This window comes from Tinamus guttatus, unplaced genomic scaffold (assembly GCF_059628265.1).
Source record: "Tinamus guttatus ecotype Peru unplaced genomic scaffold, ASM5962826v1 Tinamus_guttatus_pri_ptg000104l, whole genome shotgun sequence".
Classification (NCBI taxonomy): Eukaryota; Metazoa; Chordata; class Aves; order Tinamiformes; family Tinamidae; genus Tinamus; species Tinamus guttatus.
Window position 1 is genome coordinate 2,123,175 of NW_028288638.1, and position 21,356 is coordinate 2,144,530.

Genomic DNA, 21,356 nt, shown 5'->3' on the forward strand with positions numbered 1-21,356 from the left:
GCAGGATCACCTCCCTCGACCTGCTGGAGACACTCTTCTAGTGCACCCCAGGATCCCATTGGCCTTCTTGGCCACGAGGGCACACTGCTGCCTCATGGTCAACTTGTCGTCCACCATGACACCCAGGTCCTTCTCTGCAGAGCGGCTCTCCAGAAGGTCGGTCCCCAGCCTGTGCTGGTGTCTGGGGTTATTCCTTCCCAGGTGCGGGACCATGCATTTGCCCATGTTGAACTTCATGAGGTTTCTCTCCGCCTGGTTGTCCAGTCTGTCCAGGTCCCTCTGGATGGCAGCGCAGCCCTCTGGGGTATCAGCTACCTCTCCCAGTTTCGTATCATCAGCAAACTTGCTGAGGGAGCACTCTGTGCCTTCATCCAGGTCATTGATGAATAAATGGAGCAGGACTGGCCCGAGAACTGACCTCTGTAGGGACCCCGCAAACTACAGGCCTCCAACTAGATTCTGTGCTGCTGATCACCACCCTCTGGGCTCTAGAAAGACAGACAAAAAATAGACTATTCCTTCCACCAGAAGAGTACTGTTCACACACACCATTACATGTGCCCAGTACACAGCACATTTTTTTCATCAAAAAAAGCACTGATCGGGATAAAGGCCTTTTTGGCACCGCTCTTCACAGGAAGCCTGTCTGGATCACAGCCCAGCTGTGCTCGAGCTCCTCAAGAAATGGTTCTGTCCCCTGGTGGGGGGACTGCAGGAGTCATAAACCCTTGTGTTTGTAGAGAGGTCGCAGAGCCCTGCTCAGCATAACCACGAGTGCCAAGAGCAGAGCTCAAGCCGTTTTTCAATGTTTTGCTGTTAATCTGAACTGCCCCAGTCAATGTTTTGCTGCTGAAACTTGTAGAGCAACCTTGCCTGGGAGCGGGGCCATGGCTGGGTTAGAGCCTCCCACGTGTATTGCCCACCTCTCTGCAGGGGCTGTCCTGGGGGCACAGAGCAGTGCGCAGCTTCGTGCTTCGGCTCAGCTCTCCAAGCTGAAACCTTCTGCCTATGCATGCTACCTTGCGCCCCGTTGCACTGGCGTTGGTCCTCCATCCATGCTTCTAGGGACGTGGAAATAGCTTACAGCTGCCCATAAAGGAACCCATAAGCTGCGGGGAGCAAGTCTTGGGATAGAAACAGAAGCTGTGGTAACTGATCACTTTACCAGAAAGGATAGGTGGTAATTTGGTCTCATGCAACTATTTATATGTGAAAAATCTGAGAATTGATAGGAAAGGACGCAAAGAGGGCTTTTCTTTGTCATCAGTGTTGGCAGAAGGAAACTCAGTAGCCTGAACCTGAAATGAGATAGATAAGCTCAGAAATGAGGCCAGCTGCAAGGCCACCGAACAAGGAGGTGGTCTTTGCTCAAAACTGCAGCACTCTAAGAAATACTGCATTTAATGCTGCTCCGGAGAAGATATTTGATGACTGCGTACCTGGAGGCACAAGCTCCACACTGTGATCACTGTGTCCTTTATGAATCTATAAATACCTCTGCTCATTCCTGCCCTCTGCAATCCCAACCCTTGCTGTTCTTCATTGCAACAGTGCTGCCAGCAAAACTCCCCCACTCCCCCAGCCATGGGAAGGGCAAGTTTCTCTTGCGTAGCTGGAAACTTCACAGTGGAACAGACTTGCCCCTCTCATGTCCCCCATGGCACATGGGAAGAGCAGAGACTTTGAAGGTTTCCTTGCTTGCAGTGACCCACTTCACGTGTTCCTTCCAGTCAGCATCTGGCCATGGATATATTAGATGTGTTTCAAGATTACCCAACTGAACAGAGGACCTCAAGGGGGGCAGTTTTTGTTTCTGGCTCCAAAAGGAGTTTAGTAACTGGGCATCAGCACCTTTATTATGCCCCAATCCTATTAAAGCATCTATGTCCTGTTTTGAAAGCTACTGTGAGAAACGCAAGGTTGAACCACACCAAGCCAAATTTGTGATGTAGCTGGTAAGATCTCCAAAGCAGGCAGGAGGCAGCCCCATGGCATGGGCCAAGAGCCACAACTCGGCCTCAACCCTGCAGCTCCCGCAAGGGGCCTGGGGAGCATCTAGTGCCAAAGTTTGGCACCGGACTTACTTGGCAGCCTCAGGAGTGAGGCACCAGGACCTCTGCTGTGCTACAGTGACGAACAGCAGCAGCAACTAGAAAATCTCACACACAAATCCCTTTGCCAAAACAACCTGCGATGTGTAAGTTCACTGTAGCTACACTACCTATCTGCCAGCTTCGCTCACCAGGCCTGCGCAGAAACAGTGTTTGGTGATCATGTTTTCCATCACCAGCATGAGCAAGGCTGCCCACCTGCCCTGTCAGCATCGCAAGTCTTGCCTACTGTGGCCTACTCAGACCTGTGTGCATGGGAAAGGAGCTGTTGGGTAAAATCAATGAGAAAAAGAGCCCATACATAATGTGGAAGAAGGGCCAGGCCACATGGGAAGAATGTAGGAAAATTGTTAGAAAATGCAGGGATGCAACGAGGAAGGCCAAGGTCTGTTTGGCATCAGTTAGTGAGAGATGTCAGGGACAACTGGAAGCGCTTCTATAAATACACCAGCAGCAAGGGGAAGACTAGGGAAAGTGTTAGCCACTGCGGAATGGGGAGGGTGCCTTGGTGACGGAGGATGCAGAGAAGGCAGAGTTACTAAATGCCTTATCTGCTCCTGTATTTACTGCTAAGGCTAGTCCCCATGAACTACAAAGCCTGGACACAAGAGAGAGAACCAAGAGAGAGGAGGACTTTCCCACTGGTACAGGAGGATTGGGTTAGAGATTGGTGAGGCAAACTGGACATCCATAAATCTATTGCCCCAGATGGGATGCACCCAAGAGTGCTGAGGGAACTGGCGGGGGTTATTGCTCAGCTGTTCTCCATCATCTTTGAGAGGTCATGGAGGGTAGGGGAGGTGCCTGAGGACTGGAACAAACCAGCGTCACTCCACTCTTCTAAAAGGACAAGAGGGAGGAGCTGGGAAATTACAGGCCGGTCAGCCTCACCTGCATCCCTGGAAAGGTGATGGAGCAACTCATCCTAGAGACCATCTCTAGGTATGTCAAGGAAAAGAAGGTGATTAGGAGTAGACAGCATGGATTCACCAAGGGAAAGTCGTGTCTGACGAACCTGATGATAGCCTTGTATGATGAGGTGACTGGATGGATGGATGATGGGAGAGCCGTGGATGTTGTCTACCTTGACTTCAGCAAGGCTTTCAACACTGTCTCCCATAATATCCTCCTAGGGAAGTTCTGGAAGTGTGGACTGGATGAGTGAACAGTGAAGTGGATTGAGAACTGGCTGGATGGCAGAGCCCAGACGGTGGTGATAAATGGGGCTGAGTCTGGTTGGAGGCCTGTGGCCAGTGGTGTCCCCCACGGGCCAGTACTGTGCCTGGTGCTGTTCAAATTGTTCATCAATGACTTGCACAAGGGCACGGAGTGTACCCTGAGCAAGTCTGCAGATGACACCAAACTGGGTGGTGTGGCTGACACTCCTGAGGGCTGTGCTGCCATTCAGAGAGACCTAGACAGGATGGAGACTTGGGCAGAGAGGAACCTTCTGAGGTTCAACAAGAAGTGCAGCGTCCTGCACCTGGAAAGCAGCTCCGCAGAGAGGGATTTGGGAGTCCTGGTTGACAACAAGTTAACCGTGAGTCAGCAGTGTGCCCTCGTGGCCAAGAAGGCCAATGGGATCCTGGCTGCATCAGGAGGAGCGTTGCCAGCAGGTTGAGGGAGCAGCTCTGGTGAGGCCGCACCTGGAGTACTGGGTGCAGTTCTGGGCTTCCCAGTACAAGAGGTACGTGAAGCCTCTAGAGAAGTTCCAGCGTAGAGCCACAAAAATGATTAAGGGACTGCAGCATCTATCTTATGAGGAAAAACTTAGTGAGCTGGGCCTGTTTAGCCTGGCGAAGAGAAAATTGAGAGGAGATCTGATCAACATGCGCAAGTACCTGAGGGGTGAATGTAGGGAGGATGAGACCAAACACTTCGCTGCGGTGGCTAGTGACAGGACAAGGGGTAATGGGTACAAGTTGAAACATAGGAAGTTCCACCTCCATGTGAGGAAGAACTTCTTTACTGTGAGGGTGACAGGGCCCTGGAACAGGCTGCCCAGAGAGGCTGTGGAGTCTCCTTCTCTGCAGATCTTCCAAACCCACCTGGTGGGTTTTGCCACCTGTGCCACATGCTCTGGGCATCCCTGCTGGAGCAGGGGGTTGGACCAGATGATCTCTAGAGGTCCTTTCCAACCTCAACCTTTCTGTCATTCTATGATTCTGTGATACTGTCCTCTTCTGCCCACAGCCAATCACACTTTTAGCTCTACTTGCTCACATAAAGCTTTTGGAAAAATACCTCTCAGTAAAGAGCAATAAAAATGATTAGGTAGAGCAATATCTAAAGTTACTTTAATAAAACACATTTCAAAAGAAACTCTGTATAGAGTAGCAGAAGCCTGAGACTATAGAAAGACCAAGTGCTGCTCCACCCTCCAACCAACCCGATTTTGTAAGTTTGCAATATACACACCCAGATCAGCTTTATTTTGTTAACATGTCCCTACCAAGAGAAGTTACAGGCTTCCCCCTTCTTCCTCTACCCCCCTCCATTTTTTTAAGTAGGAAGTAAAAAGGAAAACAAGCAAAAAAGGAAACCTGAACAATTCCCCAAGCAAGGCAACCAGGAAAAGGGCATGTGAGCAATTTGCAAGGAACCAACACAGCTGCTGTGTATTGAGTAGGAGACCAAGCAACTGCCTGGAGAGGAGTGTGTGTGTATTTTAAGAGGTAGTGTTAACCACCAGCATTAGCAAAGAAAACAGCCACACTGCAAAATACTTCACCAAACGTAGAACTTCAATATACAGCGTATCCACTGTAGGAGGCTACTAGCGAATCCTATGAGGAAAATGCCCAACTCTTGTCATAATATAAAAGAACTTAGCACCATCTAACATCAAGAGGTCTGTCATCATTTCTGTTAACAGAAAAAGATATGTTGGATTTGATTAAAAAAAAACGTAAATAGTGCATACACAACCATACGATGTGGCATAGGCAGTGTTAAATTCTGAATGCATATGATTTTAGACATAGGGTTGTGGTGTGCAGGTAGATGCACCTACTGACTGATCATCTACAAAATGTGCTTTTCCTTACCTTAAATGCCCCCGAGCCTGCACTGCACACATGATAGTACATGCTTGGTCCCTCAGGCACAGTAGGAGAAAGCATTTTCTTCCTGGAATATTTTTGAAAAGTGTTTCTACCTTGGCTCAGTGTCAACTCCAAAGTGAGGGTAAACGGGTGAGGGTCTCCAGCCAATGATATAGGGGGAAGAAGCAATGCTGCAATAGGAGAGAAGCAGTGTGCAGCTCTCCCCCCCCATTCACTCTGCTCCACTCCCATGCGAGGAAGTCTGCAGCAAACACTGATATTTAAGAAAACCAAAGCGGTGCCTTGCCAGGCAGTTCTCTCCCAGTGTTTACATGAATACCTGGTATTTGGCACAGCAGCAGCCCCTCTTATGTTTCACTACTTAAAATTAAACAGCCAACTGATTGTGAAGCAGCCCTGCCTGTCAAAACACTTTAAATGGTAGATTATGGAAGATCTAAATCTAGCTAAGCAACGTGGGCCAGATCAGCTCTGGGAAGCTCAGAAAATAATTTTATCCTTCCTAAATCCAATGTTACTAGGTCAAAAAAAAGTCTTACCTGGGCCTGCTTGCATTTTTTAAGTTTAATGAAAAATAATTACAAAAATTATTAGAATTTGGGTGGGTTATTTTTAATCCATAATAGCACATAGCAGAGTAAAAGGGAGATAGGGTAGATTTCTCATAAGTAGATACCAGTCAACATTTTTGAAGTATGTGTTGAACGTAAGCAAATATAGGAGGATATGCTCTGATTTGGCCTCCTATAGAATATAATGTAAGTGCAAGTGCAGACTCAGAACCTTGGGCTAACCCTGCAACAGCTCCAAGAATGAGCTCCACACTCCTGGAGAAACCTTTTTTCCACCACCTTCGTGGTCACACATGTTGATGCGCCAGAACTTCGCATGATGCCATTTTCTACCCTCCTAGCCCTTATCACTGAGACACATATCGAAATGCAACCCAAATCAATCACTGCTTTCAAGTGCTCACAGGAACCTCCTGTTGGTTTGATACAACAAAGTCCTTTTTCTTCAGGCCAAATCCTGATCCAGCTGGTATCATCACAACTCCCTTTGGCTTTAATGTGGCTGTGACCAGGCCATCTCACTAAGTAAGTCCTGCAGGTTACGGCATCACAGGAACAGCTTTGTCTGACTTGGCGAGTCCAGCTGCACTTCCCGAAGGCAGGTCATAGTGAAAGGAATTTGGGCGATGTAGCACAACATGAGGCAGCACTCTAGTGCCACCAAACCAGGCAGGTTTCTCCCCACTCCCATCAGTAGCACAAACTGCAGACTTCTTTACTGTCTTCCCTGGCTGCCATGCGATTACTTCAGTAGCAATTTCACCCAGTCAAGATTGCTCTAATGAGCTCTGCAGAAGCTAGTTCTGCTTCAGTAAATGACTATTATCAGCACCAGCAGCTTTCAGAAACACAACGTCCCTTAGCGGTTTGCCTGGTAAGTTGACTCGTGCATAATCAAAAGGATGCTCTTTTCTGTCAGTTTTGCAAATTTAGCTTGCTCTCCAAGAACAAATTCTCACAAGCTGCTGGCAGCAGGAAGGTGCATCAACAGCACAACAAAACTTTTGCTCCCTGAGCAACACGGCCCTTTTGGATTACTTCAGATTGCCCCCTGTGCCCGAGCTAGAGCCGCAGTGAGGATGCAGAACCCAAAGGGCCATACCCAGTTCCTAACTCTCAGCTGTGCTGCTCCTGCAAATCCTTCAGCAGCAAAAGCAGTGGGATTGTCACTTGTTAGCAATAGGACTCTGACTACGCAGCAGGTGAGACGGTGCCACTGACAGGCAGTCACTCCTCAGTGTGGCTTCATGTCTTGCTGGAGATGGACACAGCAAACAGCTCTCCCAGGAAAGAGGCTTTGTGTGTGATGGTGGTGACAGCCCAAGCACAAATTGGGACACTGGGAACAGGCACAGCAGGGTGAACAGGGATCTAAGTGCCAGCAGCAGTTGCAAAGCCCAAACATCTGTGCCCTGGGCTTGCAGAAAGGCCGTATGACTCTGGCACAGGAAGGAGAGTGTGTCCCAAACCTGCCACCTGGAGACAACAGCTCAACTACAGTAACTTGGTGGCTGCAGTAAGACCGTAACAAAACTATGATTTTTCCCACTGACAAAATTCCCACCAGTTTCAAAGGGAACAAATTTGGGGGTGGGCTCCAGTTCCTTTCTGATAATTATTTTTTCCATCTAGGGAAGGAATCTTTTCTATTTTTGGTTTTCTATTTTTCAATATTTCAGAACACATCTAGAGGCACGAGCACGAGTAGCTCCAACGCTGTAACGCTCCCCTCTCACTCCTGACATTTAAGTCGTTAGCCATTTCCAACAATCTCACCTCTAGCTACAGCACAAAACAAAACCTATAGGGCAACAAAAGTGGAAGGGAAGCCAGGCTTAAGAGGCCACAGGCAGAGCACAGGCGCTGGCCAAGAAGCACTGAAGCCCTGGTCATTCTCCTTCATTTATAGCAATCAAGTCCTCTCTTCTGAGGCAAAGCCACTGCCATGATTCAGCCCACACTGGTGACCCTCTCCCTCAGTGACTTCTGTCCCACTGCATCACTCCTGGGCATCAGAACAGAGATTTGCAAGAAATCTCTAAATGAAGAAGATGGTTGTCACCCTCCCTACTAAAAGCACTGCTCGGCCTCTTCTACATTTACCCTCTTTATCTTTCGACTCCTTTAAATTAGGGCATTCCTTCTAATGAGGGCTTAGGAGAACGTACATCATTTTTGGATTGTGTAAAGAACTGTCCCTGGTCGCCTGCCACAATGCAATAATACACACAGTCAGAACAATAAATAAAGAGAAAGACATACAGGTTTTAAATATAGGTTTCCATTAAAAGCATTACAAAGACGACTTTTCTCATTATGAAGACAAAAGAAAAAAAATCCACCTCTACTGCAAAAACAAAACCAAAAAATTTAAAAATCACCCCTTTGCAACTAACTTTAATGAGGAAAGGTGCAGGGAAGGGAGGGAGAGAGGACTGAGAGAACCAGCAAGTGTTCAAAAGGGCAGATGCCCTCCATCTCTGTCACTTTGTAATGGCACCTTCTTCTCACAGAGTCAGGTCCGAGCGCCACAGAGTCCTCACGTGGAGGATTTCACCACCTGCTCGTAGGGGGGAGGCGGCGTGTTGCAGTAGGAAGGTGGGGGCGGATAAACTGGGTTCCCCTGTGGGGAATTGGGCTGGACGTGGAAAGCCATCGCCATGGGATTCATCGCAGGTCCACCCGGATCTGTGTAATACGGCATCCCAGGTTGTTGTGACCCTGAAGGTAGTAAAAAAGGCGAGAAAAGGCATCAGCAAGGGCAGCAGCAGACAGCAAAGCCAAAGGCAGGAGAGGGTCAGCCTGGTGGGAAGCCCCATGCAGCAGGTTTTACGGAGCCCAAGACACAGGCCCAAGGCGACGCTCAGAAGTTGCCTCTGATTCAAGGCCGGCTGCTCACCAAAAATGTAAAATACCTCAACGTGTTCATCAGAGGAGGAGCAAGGAGCTGCGTTTCTCCCACACCAGTAAAAAGACCAAACCACAGACTGGTAGGAACGGGCACTGCATTCGCTCACTGAGTTTTCACCAAAAGGAAGTCTTGATTTTAGCACGTATCCTCCCGTGGGCATCACACAACTTCAGCTTATGAAAGTTGCCAGGGCCTCTATCTGAGTTTGTAACCTGGTTTCCTTTCCTTGCCACTCCTCTCGCGGGGTTCTGCACCTGCCCCACCGACACGTAAGCAAGGAGGCCGTGAATGCAGCAAAGGTTGACCGAGGAGACGCAGAGAAACGGGGAAAGCACTTGGAAGTGCTGAGAGACTGACTGCAAGCTCAGCGAAACCAGCAGGAAAAAACAGGTTGCAGCGAGACTATCTCAGGCTCCAAGGTCTGAAGAGCAGTAACAAGAGTTCGAAACCAGGTCGCATTAAGCAGGCTGCCTGAGGGCCTAGGCTTGTTTCTATCTGCCTGGTCTGCCCATGAGGTGCCATGACAAACTCGAGCCATGCTCTAAAATTAAACCTAATACTTGTGCTCATCTAGCTGTGAGATGTTCCTTGTGTACCTACCCTTGGGGTTGTTTTTCATGACTAAAGGTATGGTTTAGTTAGTTTAGTTGTCCCTTCTCCCCAGCCCGTGAATTCTCTGCAAAAATGTGTGTCCAAAAAAGCAAAAAAAAAAAGCCCCAAAAAGATGCAGAACGGAAAATGACTTCTGACAGAGAAGCTTCACTGCAGCAAAAAAGTACAGTGCAGAATATGGAAGGCAAATCAAGAAGAGAAGACTTGCAATAAATAGGTGGTGCAAGGAAAATGTTAAGCTTTCCTTCACTTCTGCCAGATGGTATCAACCTCACTTGGATTTTTTTTTCCTTCAACTTATTCACAAGAGGAAAATGTCATTGTTTATTTTGGATATCTATTATTTTGTCAGCACTGCAAAGTGTCTCCTTTCTTTCCTCTATTCACTGATATGTAGCTCTAAAGATATTAGGAACACAAGGGAAGGCAACAGTCCTGTTATTCCTGGTCTCAAAACCACTGCTTTAGGCTGCTGATGTGCAGTAGAATTTTATTCATCAGAGGCGATGGCTGCATGGTTTAGTGCAGTACCTTTCCTTTAGCCAGTCCCACAGTTTTCAAAGGGAAAAGAAAAAAACCTTTTTAATGCCTTAGCATATATATGAAATTAGTTAAACTTATATAATAAGCAGTTTCTGACCTGACGCAGTGTTGACTGGTTGCCTGGTGTAAGACACGTTAAAAGTAGGTTCTTCCACTAGCGGAGGAGGGTACATCCGCCTTCGGATGAAGAAGCCAGCGCCACAGCAGAACAAAACTCCCATCATCAGCAGGAACCTAGGCAGAGAGGAAAGGGAAGTCAAGCCCTGCTGCCTTCGGACATCCTCAACCCGAGGCAGCTCCTCATGAGAAGCTCCAACAGGTGATCAGCAACCTTGCGATGATTTTTAGCACAGTTTCTCAAAGAGGTTGCTGCTGGACAGCAGCCTTCTATCATTCGAGGCGGCTGCATGTTCTTAGATGAATAGCACTAATTCTGTCTCCTATGGGAAATGTTACAGCTGACATTTAAACTTCAGCCAGAAGACCACAGGTTTTGCTTTGTGCTCTCCAGACAGGACACACATTCTCAACAACATCATTGTGTTGCAGCATTTTTTTCCTTTCAGACCCTATTCCAACCTGACTCAACTTCCTTCCCCATGTCCTTGCACTGGTTCAGCGCAGACACACACCTGCAGCGAGGATGTCAGGAGATTTTTGCACTTAACAAGTATTTCCTACTGTTTGCACATCATTAGATATCAGACATGGTAGTGACTGATGCAAGCACTTGTAAATCTTGCTGGGATGCTGGCATTGTCTTGCCTGGTGCCAATGGCTCTTCCGTCTATCACGCTCCCCTCTTTCTTGGCTCTCAGGGCCCTTTCCTGCAGGACAAGGATCAACTGGGATCCTCTGGAAGCACTGGAGGCAAGAGGGTATTTTCCTCTCCACCAAAGCTGGCCAGGGAAGCCTGCACGCAATACCGCTTTCTTCGGGAGCATCCCAGATGACTGAGACGGGCAAAGTGACACTGCAAGGCCAGGATATATTTTATGTAAAGGGTCAAAATTCTGTTCGTGTTTCAACAGTGGAAATGAGAGCAGAATGAGGTCCTGTTTCTCTAAGCCAAAATTAATACATTCCTTTTTGGCAGTGTTCCTGGAAGGGATTTGTTCTGAACAGAAAAACAGAGATTTACAACGTCACCCTAGGGATTCAGACGCAGAACTCCTAGTTATATCAGTAAGGATTGTACATCAAAATCCCACAGCCAGCTTTGAGAAATCTCTGTATTACAGTGCGCATAAGGCTTCTTTTCAGTGTTTATTCATCCCAATTTTGAATTTAAAAAACAACAAAACTCTAAATTCTACTTAAAAATACCTAAAATCAGGTCTTCTAGAACAGCTTTTGCTTTCTCTAATAATGAGGTTTTATCCAGATGCTTTCTAAAATTCCATTCTAAAAAGAATTTACCTTATTTTTTCATTATACATAAAAAAGTGATTAGTTTAAGCTTTATCCAGATTACTGAGCTGCCGGTTTCACGAGCTCAAATCTTTCTGCCTTCTTTTCCCATCATCTCCGGTAAAATCCTTGTAGTCACAGACGTTCACTTCCTTTTTAATTGAAGCCTCAATCCATGTGGCAATACTGCCTGAAACTCTGCATAAATGGACAATCCTCCTTACACAATCCTCTCTCAAAATGGAGGGCCTGCAAAAATGGGCAGTGTTGCCACTCGGGAGTAGCTGCATCAGGTATGAGGAACTGAGTAAAATTACTAAAGTTAGAGGTGAGAAATCTCTTTTTCCACTGTGGTTTTTTTTTTTTTTTCCTGCATGTTGGATAGTTGGGCATCAGGAGGTTTTTATGTGGTAAAATCCAAAGTCCTGCATTTTACCTGTACCCACATATTACCACTTACTTGCACCTCCTCTATTTTACTTGGTAAGAGAATACCTTGCTTCAAATCCTATAAACAGGACATGAACTGGACAGCATGAACATAAAATTCCGAAATGTTGCCACATACCAAAAATACCATAGTCGCTGGATAGACAGAGCTCTTACACAGCATCTTGAACCACAGCAATCCTCATAAGAGCGACATCTGCACAGGAATAGAGGTTAAAAAAAGGACATTAAGGAGTGTTTGCCACTCAAAGTAAAATTGCATCATATGAGAATCCATGCCTACATGGTGGGGGATATCAACTCAACATTAACATTTTGGACGAGTCTGGTTGTTTCAGGCTGACCCCCACGGAGACTAAACATGGATGTAGAGGAATCCCCCAAGCCTGGTGCCACAGTATTACTGTGTTTTATTCCACAGTAAACAAACAGTGCAGATAAGAAGCATGAAGTATTTGGGGTTTTATTTCTTTCCAACGACAATTACGAGGTCAATGCTACCTGATAACCCATTCTTCACAAGCTGGCAGCTTCCAGGGGAGACAGAGAACTATTTCCTACTATTTGTGCTACTATTTGCACATTTAATAGCATTCTCAGACTAACTTCAAAAGGGAAGGAAAATCCATGGAGTTGCTCTCCACTCTTTAATAAAACTGAGAAAAATGAATAGAACAAACAGGAAATAAATGATTTTCTAGTACTTATATCTGCTAACATTCATGCCACTATAATGAACATAGATATACCTTGTGCTTACTTATTCCTGTATCCATAAGTCTATAGTAATATTATTATATATGAGTCCACATAACAGGAAGATATGCCTTTTAATTCTCCATCATGATTTTTGCAGTAGTGGAAAACTGCAACTGCCCCAAATCCCCATTACTTAAACTTTCCTCCACAAATGCAATTCCAATTAGTATTTTTTACAGAAGAGAACAGTTTTAAATACGGTCCAGCCGCAGCCTTTGGAAGTATGAGGAGCAGCTTCACTGAGGCTGAAGCCGGCACATTCGCCAGCAGCGATGGCCGCGCAATTTCTATGGCAACGGCCGCTTCCCACACCAAGGACTCGCGCGGCACCCGAAGCAGGAAAGGGACCATGGTGACACAGAAGCTTCAGTATGTGACAGACTTTCCTCTTAGCTGGAAATGGTCAGATTCAGATTGACAGAGTCAAAGACAGAAGGAGGTTATCGCAGCTGACTCCATCTCTTCTAAGGGGTTTTACTTCACAGTACGCTCAGCGCCTGCCTTTAGTTAAGCACCTGGCTTTGGAAAGTGGGCCCAGCTGCTTAATTGTGCTCCCATATTTGTATCCAAAGCTGAAAAGAAATCAATCGGCCGGCTGCACGGACAATTACACATGTATGCGCTCGGGCAACAAGCCTGCGCTCACTGAATATGTCAGGTCACTAAATATGCCAAGTGACACAAGCTCCGGCCTCCAGTGGGGTGAGAGGCCCAGCAGGTAACAAACCCGCTGTTTTGCGCGTGGGCAGAGGGGCTCCCTGTGCTGACAGGGAGGCAGGACGTCTTCAGCTACAGCAGACCCCTGAGGAGCACGGCCAGGGCCATGGATACATTCAGGCAGGAGTGCAATGCCAGAGGGAAACACCCCCAGGCTGCCCTGGGGCCTCCCAACCGCCCACCTCTCCTCTCCAAAGCTTGTCCTGATCCCAACAACTGCCCGTGGGGGAGCTCCGACCTGGGAAAGGCGGGGAAGGAGATCACAGCTACACCGGGGTAGCCCTCCTGGAGGCAAGCAAGGCACGGAAGCAGTGCTGCACCTCAGTGTTTCCACCTCTCTCCTTCCCCACGCTGCCCCTTCCAGCGCCATGGGCTCCACTCAATGCCTGCCACGGGAGGCACTGGGCAAGCATCAGGACCCTGTTCTTCTGTCCAACTTGAAAGTCCCAAAGACCTCCCCCAGCTCAAGGCCCGAGCACCTACGTTTATTAGACTCCAAGCAAAATACTGAGTCTAAGGAGAATATGCAGATTCCCTCCCCATTCCCCTTCTCCTAGCTTGCTTATTTTGTATGTCTTCTCCAGAGCAAGAAGAGATGAGGGAAGGTTATTTAAAATATGTAATCCTGGTCATGCAAACCATCAAAATTACTCTCTATGATGAGATAGTGCTTTTATTTGAATAAAAATATAATTTTATTTTGAATCTGTTTCACAACAAAAAGGACATTGATGTGCTGGAGCATGTCAAAAGAAGGGCAACGAAGCTGGTGAAGTGGCTGGAGCACAAACCTTAAGAGGAGCAGCTGAGGGAGGTTGTTTAGTCTGGAGAAGAGGAGGCTCAGGGGAGACCTTACCGCTCTCTACAACTACCTGAAAGGAGGCTGTAGTGAGGTGGGGGTCAGTCTCTTCTCCAGAATAACTACCGATAGGACAAGAGGACACAAGAGACCTCAGGTTGTGCCAGGGGAGCTCCAGGTTAGATAGAGAAATACAGAGATGTTAGATACTGAGAGAGTACTCAAGCATTCGAATAGGCTGCTCAGGGAAGTGGTAGTGTCACTGTCCTTGGCAGTGTTCATGAAACATGTGGATGAGGCACGAACATGGTGGGTTTACAGCTGGACTTGATCTTAAAGGTCTTTTCCTACCATAATGATTCTATGACTCTATGATCCTGCCTACTAAGGAGGACAAAAGCACGACCTGCAAGGTAGAAAGGCTCAAGTGGTGGATGTGCTTGAAGCCCTTGAAACCACGGCCTCGGAAACAAACAGGCCATCACGCAGAGGTTTTGTCTCCTACACAGACAGCTGCTCTTTAACACGGCTGTAAACAAAGATCTAGAGATTGAGCAGTCTCTCTTGAGGGCTCTGCTTATAGAAACTCCATTTTATAGTGGCCACTGAGCGTCGAGGGGCAGCTCAACCAAAGGTGATGCTGCATCTCCTGGGGAACCCAGCCAGAACCGTGACTCAGAAGGAAATCCCTGTGAGATTTCATATCGGAAACACTTGGGCTTTCTACCCACAGTATTAAACGGGTGCTCAACTCTGTGCTTTGCACATACATATGTATACACAGGAGCCTTGAGGCAAGGACAATGCCACGATAACAATGTGCTAACTGTTTGTATTTTCCACCAGCTGTGCCAAAAAGCCTGGAAGAAGAAAAGGCTGCTTTGCTGCTACCTCTGTTAGGGCACTTTGGAAGCTCTGTTAGTCTCTTGTTCTTGTTTCAACAACAAAAACAACAACAACAAAAAAGAACACTGAACTCAATTACTGCCAAATTTGATCCTAATTACAACAAAATTAACTTACTTACACAAGTCGTATTTATTAGGCAAAAGATGACAATAAAATCAGCTTATTAATGGAGCAAGAGACAAACTTTAGCATAATCTATCTTTGATGTACTTGCTCTGTTGTATTTCCTGACAATAAGCCCCTGCAGAATTAAGATCTTGTCTCAGAAAGAAAAAAAACAAACAAAACAAAAACCAATGACAAAACTAAAACAATTAAGCACACACACATATACCCACTGAGTTGATATAAACGTTCTTAACAGTTACATTTTTGCATTGGCTCTGCTTAACTGGGAAGAACTACCCGTGCTTGTGGCCAGTAGCAGAGAACCTGCCCTGTCAACCCCAGCAGTGACCCTGCGTGGTGCGTGTGTTGTGGGGGTGACAACTGCTCCATGAAATGGGCCTGAAGCGCTTTTCCAGTTGTTACACTTGCACCTAACACAGCCGAACAAGTCCCTCCTCAGCAGACTTGCTGCAGGAAAGAACTGCATCTAAAAATAAACTCCCTGGCTGGTACTTGCTGGGAACTGGAGAAGTGCAGAAGACAAAGCAAGGATTTTGGTCTTCAGGAGCCTGCAAAGCAAGAGCAGTCTGACAAGTGTTTGCTATCCACCCAGCACGGGTATTCCCCATGAATTTGAATGCAGACCACAGTATTCTTAAGTTTCCCCCTCTGGACTGCTAACATCATATGTACCAAACCCTGATTTCACATTAAAGGTGTTTGATCAGCAATGTCTTTTGGAAGAATAAAACAAAAAAATAGGTTATTAATCCATACAAAAGTGTCACAGCAGCAGAGAGGGGATGGGGGGAAAAACAAAACAAAAATCTGCAACAACCAAAATTCCTTTTGAAATGGTAAACTGCACGATTTCTAAATAGTGTTCTGTGGATAAGCCTAATTTCAATTTCCCCAAAGACTACATACCAGTGATAGCTGAAATGATTGTTGCAGATGCATGGGTAAGATCTACAATGCAAATCGAGGTTCCCTAGAATGCAAGAAGCACCAGCAGTTTTCAAAGTGCGTGTGTGTGAGTAGAGGGCAGGAAGGTAAGTTTAAGGGAAGTTAGCAGTAGACTAAAAAATCTATGAAACAGGCTTCCAGATGGAGCTAAGAACCAGCTCCCAGCAGCCATACTAAAACTAGCATTGGTGAAACATTAGGAAATGGAGCGCAGGTGCTGTCAAAGCACTGGAAGGGGTCAGACCCTGTCGAGGTTGGGTCGCCTCTGGGAAGCCTGTGCGGCCACAGCACAGTTATGGAGCCCTTGGAGCCAGGAGGCTCCAGCTGCTACTGCTAAACAGATAAAGGCAGACAGTTAAATGTATGTGCACGTGAGGGCGTGTGTGTATTGATTTGCTTAAAGGACACACAAACAAACAAAAAAGTAAAACAGAAAATTACATTAAGAAAAATAAACCAAACGAGATTTAATCTGCTTGCAACTCAGCTGCCAGTATGCAGTTATGCTAAACAGAGATGAGCCATGGCACAAAAAGAAAAACAAAGCAGGCAAGCAGCACTGAGTTACTAGTAAAAAATGTTCTGATCAAGGTTAGAGGCTTGGATGTGCCATGAATGAGTAAAGCCACTGAACTCAACAGGAATACTCTGCTCTAAAAATCCCAATTAGACTTCACCTGTAAGGATGAGAAAAGAGCATAAACAGAAGGTATTCCAAATAAGTAAATGAAACAAATTGAATTATTCTTCTACAAAGCTTTTTCACCACTTATTAGTTCATCTGAGACCATTCCAGATGTTGCTCAGGACATTTCTGTCTCTCAATAAAATGAATTATTTCAAGAAAAGTCACCGCTTATTCTGCTATGCAAGGAAAGATCCAGTTCACTGAGGATGAAAACAACGACTGAAGTGGAGAACCTTAACAGTACCAGCACTGACGAGAAGTTATCCCAAGGAATCCCCTTTGCTACATCAGCCTACATGGACATGAACATGGAAATCTAGGCACGTGAAGGAAAAGAACGGGATCAGGAGTAGACAGCATGGATTCACCAAGGGGAAGTCATGTTTGACCAAACTGATAGCCTTCTACAATGCGATGAGTGCTTGACTGGCTGATGGGAGAGCTGTGGATGTTATCTACCTTGACTTCAGCAAGGATTTTGACACCGTCTCCCATAATATCCTCTCAGGGAAGCTCAGGGAGCCTATACTAGATGAGCGGACAGTGAGGTGGATTGAGAATTGGCTGGATGGCAGAGCCATCAGAGGGTCGTGAGTTTTGTTGGAGGCTGTGGTGTCCCTCATGGGTCAGTACTGGGCCCTGTGCTGTTCAACTTGTTCATCAATGACTTGGACAAGGGCACAGAGTGTACCCTAAGCAAGTTTGTGGGTGATACCAAACTGGGTTGTCGTGGCTGACACTCCTGAGGGCTGTGCTGCCATTCAGAGAGATCTAGACAGGTTGGAGAGTTGGGCAGAGAGGAACATCCTGAGGTTCCACAAGGACAAGTGCAGGGTCCTGCACCTGGGGAGGAATAACCCCAGGCACCAGTACAGATTAGGGGTTAACCTGCTGGAAAGCAGCTCCGTAGAGCAGCTCATCCTAGAGACCATCTCTAGGTATGTCAAGGAAAAGAAGGTTATTAGGAGTAGACAGCATGGATTCACCAAGGGAAAGTCATGTCTGACGAACCTGGTGATAGCCTTGTATGATGAGGTGACTGGATGGATAGATGATGGGAGAGCCGTGGATGTTGTCTACCTTGACTTCAGCAAGGCTTTCAACACTGTCTCCCATAATATCCTCCTAGGGAAGTTCTGGAAGTGTGGACTGGATGAGTGAACAGTGAAGTGGATTGAGAACTGGCTGGATGGCAGAGCCCAGACAGAGGTGATAAATGGGGCTGAGTCTGGTTGGAGGCCTGTGGCCAGTGGTGTCCCCCACGGGCCAGTACTGTGCCTGGTGCTGTTCAAATTGTTCATCAATGACTTGCACAAGGGCATGGAGCGTACCCTGAGCAAGTTTGCAGATGACACCAAACTGAGTGGCGTGGCTGACACTCCTGAGGGCTGTGCTGCCATTCAGAGAGACCTAGACAGGATGGAGACTTGGGCAGAGAGGAACCTTCTGAGGTTCAACAAGAAGTGCAGGGTCCTGCACCTGGAAAACAGCTCTGCAGAGAGGGATTTGGGAGTCCTGGTTGACAACAAGTTGACCATGAGGCAGCAGTGTGCCCTCGTGGCCAAGAAGGCCAATGGGATCCTTGGGTGCATTAAGAAGAGCATCTCCAGCAGGTCGAGGGAGGTGATCCTGCCCCTCTACTCAGCCCTATTGAGGCCGCATCTGGAGTATTGTGTCCAGTTCTGGGCTCCACTGTATAAGAGGGATGTGGAGCTACTGGAGAGAGTCCAGCTCAGGGCTACAAGGATGATCAGGGGCCTGGAACATCTGCCCTATGAGGAGAGGCTGAGGGAGCTGGGCCTGTTCAGCCTGAAGAAGAGAAGGCTGAGAGGGGATCTGATCAGTATTTATAAGTATCTTAAGGGAGGGAGTGAGGAGGATGGGGCTGGCCTCTTTTCAGTGGCCAACAGGACAAGAGGAAACGGCCACAAACTGAAGAACCAAAAGTTCCACAGAAACTCAAGGAAATGTTTCTTCACAGTGAGGTTGACGGAACAATGGAACAGGTTGCCAAGATAGGTTGTGGAGCCCCCTTCTCAAAACCCGCTTGGATGCAGTCCTGTGCCATGTGCTCTAGGTGACCCTGCATGTGCAGGGGGGTTGGACTAGATGATCTCCAAAGGTCCCTTCCAACCTTAATGATTCTATACTTCCCCAGATGACAGGCTCTCCCCTTTTCCACCTTTCCCTCCCTTTTCAGACTAAGCTGCCTATGCCTGCAGCTGCCTGTGCCAGTCCCCAACTCTAGGAGAAAGTTCAAAGCTTCAAAGCAAGAACTAAGTAAGTCGTTTGATCCCCTGGTCATGACCTTCAGCTCTTCTCTTCAGGATTCACTCTTAGCAAGTTCAGGTGCCTATTAATGTGGTGGCCTAGCTCTCCCCGGGCTGTGCATATGGCACCTAGGAACCTGATGCATGAGAAAAAATTTCAGCTAGGTGGAAAGACATTCAACCACTTGATGTTAGAAGTGATAAGGGCTACAACATCATCAGCTTCCTCAGCATCAAGAGAATCTAGTCCCTTACTTAAAATAATGAATATAGAGCCATTCACAGCATAGAACATTATTCATATTTTGCAGCATTACACTTTTAAGAGCATACAAACTCAAGCAAGTTTTTTTTTTCTGCCTTTTTATACAGATGGTCTGATAATTACTGGTGTCTTCCTTCAAGACACAAACTCAGCACTAATGTTCTTCAGTTGAACTACAAATGCAAACAAGCCTTTCCTGGAGCTGCTTGCACCTAAATTGGTGGCCCTGGCCTGAATCCAGGTCTCTCTTTTTGCACAGTGCCAGGCACTCAAAAGGCTTGGAATCAGGCAAAACTATTACACCAGGTGCCCTCTTCCCTCCCACGCTGGTTTCAAATCAGATGGAAGAATAAATCAGCAGTGAGATTACTGCCCTAAGCACACACCTGCTGACATTTCATGCAGCTGTAATTGTAATTGGAAAGCTAAGTGTATCATCAGGGAAGCCAACTTAATTAAAAGCAGTAAACATAACGGGATGTGGAGCACACAAAGTAACTCCTGCAATGCAACAAGCCCAGTACCTGGATTGTGGGGTTTTCCAAGTCTCTCCTCTGGGCTTGGACAAAAAGAAATGTTTTCTAAGCTACTCAGAGTAACAAGAAAAGAGAAGAGCTTCTCTATTGTTTTGTGCTGGAACATTCCTCATGGTCTTGGTAAAATGCAAAAATATTGTCATGGACAGACTGCCAAGCAAATATCTTGGTAAGGACTTACACACAAAACTCAGATGAGTATGACCACCCAATTAATCCAACACAATTTAATCAGTGACCATACACAGAGTCAAAATGAAGGGGCGGAAGGAAGGAAAAAAAGCCCAACCCAAAGAAAACAATGGGCTGTTCAAATGTAATGCAGGAAGGTATTTTTGCTAATATTTTCACATTCAAAATTTATTTTAGGTTAACACTCCAGTTCTTATTCTAAAAGAAACACAGATTTAAACAACATGAAATAGATAAGAACATATACATGGAGTAAATGGTTATCTATGGCCGAAACATACAGAACTTCTGTCAGCACATGTTTTTAACATCAATTACATCCTGTTTCAAAAACAAGGTTTCTAAGAGACTACAAGACTGTGTTCCCCTGTCTCTCTGCTGTTCTTCACATATTTCTCAGCAGGGATGGCAACTCTTTCTTCCTGAGAAGCTCCCATGATTCCTTCCAGAGGCCTTTCCCACAGTGATGCCTCGGTAACATGAGAGACCCCACGGGACCAGGCGACCCCAAGCTCCAGTGCCACAGGGCAGCACGTGGGAGGTGAAAGCAGGAGCAGGCTGTGAAGGAAGAGCATAAAGACCTGGCACCCACAGGGAGATGGATGCTGTGAGGAAAGGCAAAGCTCGCCTATAAGTGATGCCAGCAGCAAAGAAAGGAGGGAAACGCAGGCCTGCTGCTGAGTGGGCCGAGTGATTTAGTGACAGCCACAGATGCGTGATGCCTCCTTCCTCCAGTTTTCACCAGCGAAGTCTGCCAAAGCTCTGTGCTTAGAGATTGGGCTCAAGGAGGATAGGAAATTACCAGGAGAGGCCAGTGGATGGAATTTATGCCATCGGATGGTGGGGCTCAGAGGGCCAGGAGCTGGTGGGCAATATGTTACCTGGAAGCCAGTAGACCCAGTAGAGCACCTCAGAAGTCTGCACCTGGTTATTGAGAAAGTGGAGCCAAGCTCTTTATAGGACAGGAGGATGGCAGAGACTGCATATAAACCGACACAAAAGAAGTTTGGAATCAATAAACATAAAAACTTTTCTACCATGAGAATAGTTTGGCAGTGGAGCAGGCTGCTTGGAAGCATCACCTCCTTCCTTGCAGATTTTAAAGGCCCAACTGGATAAAGCCCTAGATAATCTGGGCTGACCCCGTAGCTGACCCTGCTTTGGGCAGGAGGTTGACTGGAAACCCTCGTGAAGCCCCTTCCCATCTGAATTATGCTCCAATTCTATAATCCGAATTTCCTTCTTTTCCTTGCTACTTCTCTTCAGAGTATCACATCATTAAAAACATCAATATATGTTCAGATAATCTACTAGGCTCATCTGAAATAACGTTAATCAAATACGGGCTGACATGAAAATTCCCTTCCTTCTTCAGGTCAGTCCCTTCACTGTGACCCAGTGACATCAGGGGCAGTGCATGCGTTGCCTTAGTGCTTAGCATTCAGACCCAAAACATTTGTGCTGCTTTACAGA

The 21,356-nt window shown here is 46.7% G+C and overlaps 1 protein-coding gene across 1 annotated transcript in view; it reads right to left on the reverse strand.

Moving 5' to 3' along the window:
- Positions 1–8,009: 8,009 nt before the first annotated feature.
- VOPP1 (VOPP1 WW domain binding protein) overlaps positions 8,010–21,356 on the reverse strand; it is a 52,520-nt gene continuing 39,173 nt past the window's right edge. The window contains exons 3-5 of the mRNA XM_088520872.1: positions 11,793–11,870; positions 9,912–10,048; positions 8,010–8,469 (exon numbers count right to left, since the gene is read on the reverse strand). Coding sequence (XP_088376998.1) covers positions 8,288–8,469; positions 9,912–10,048; positions 11,793–11,870 — 397 coding nt within the window. The 3' untranslated portion in view covers positions 8,010–8,287. The remainder of the gene's footprint in view (positions 8,470–9,911; positions 10,049–11,792; positions 11,871–21,356) is intronic.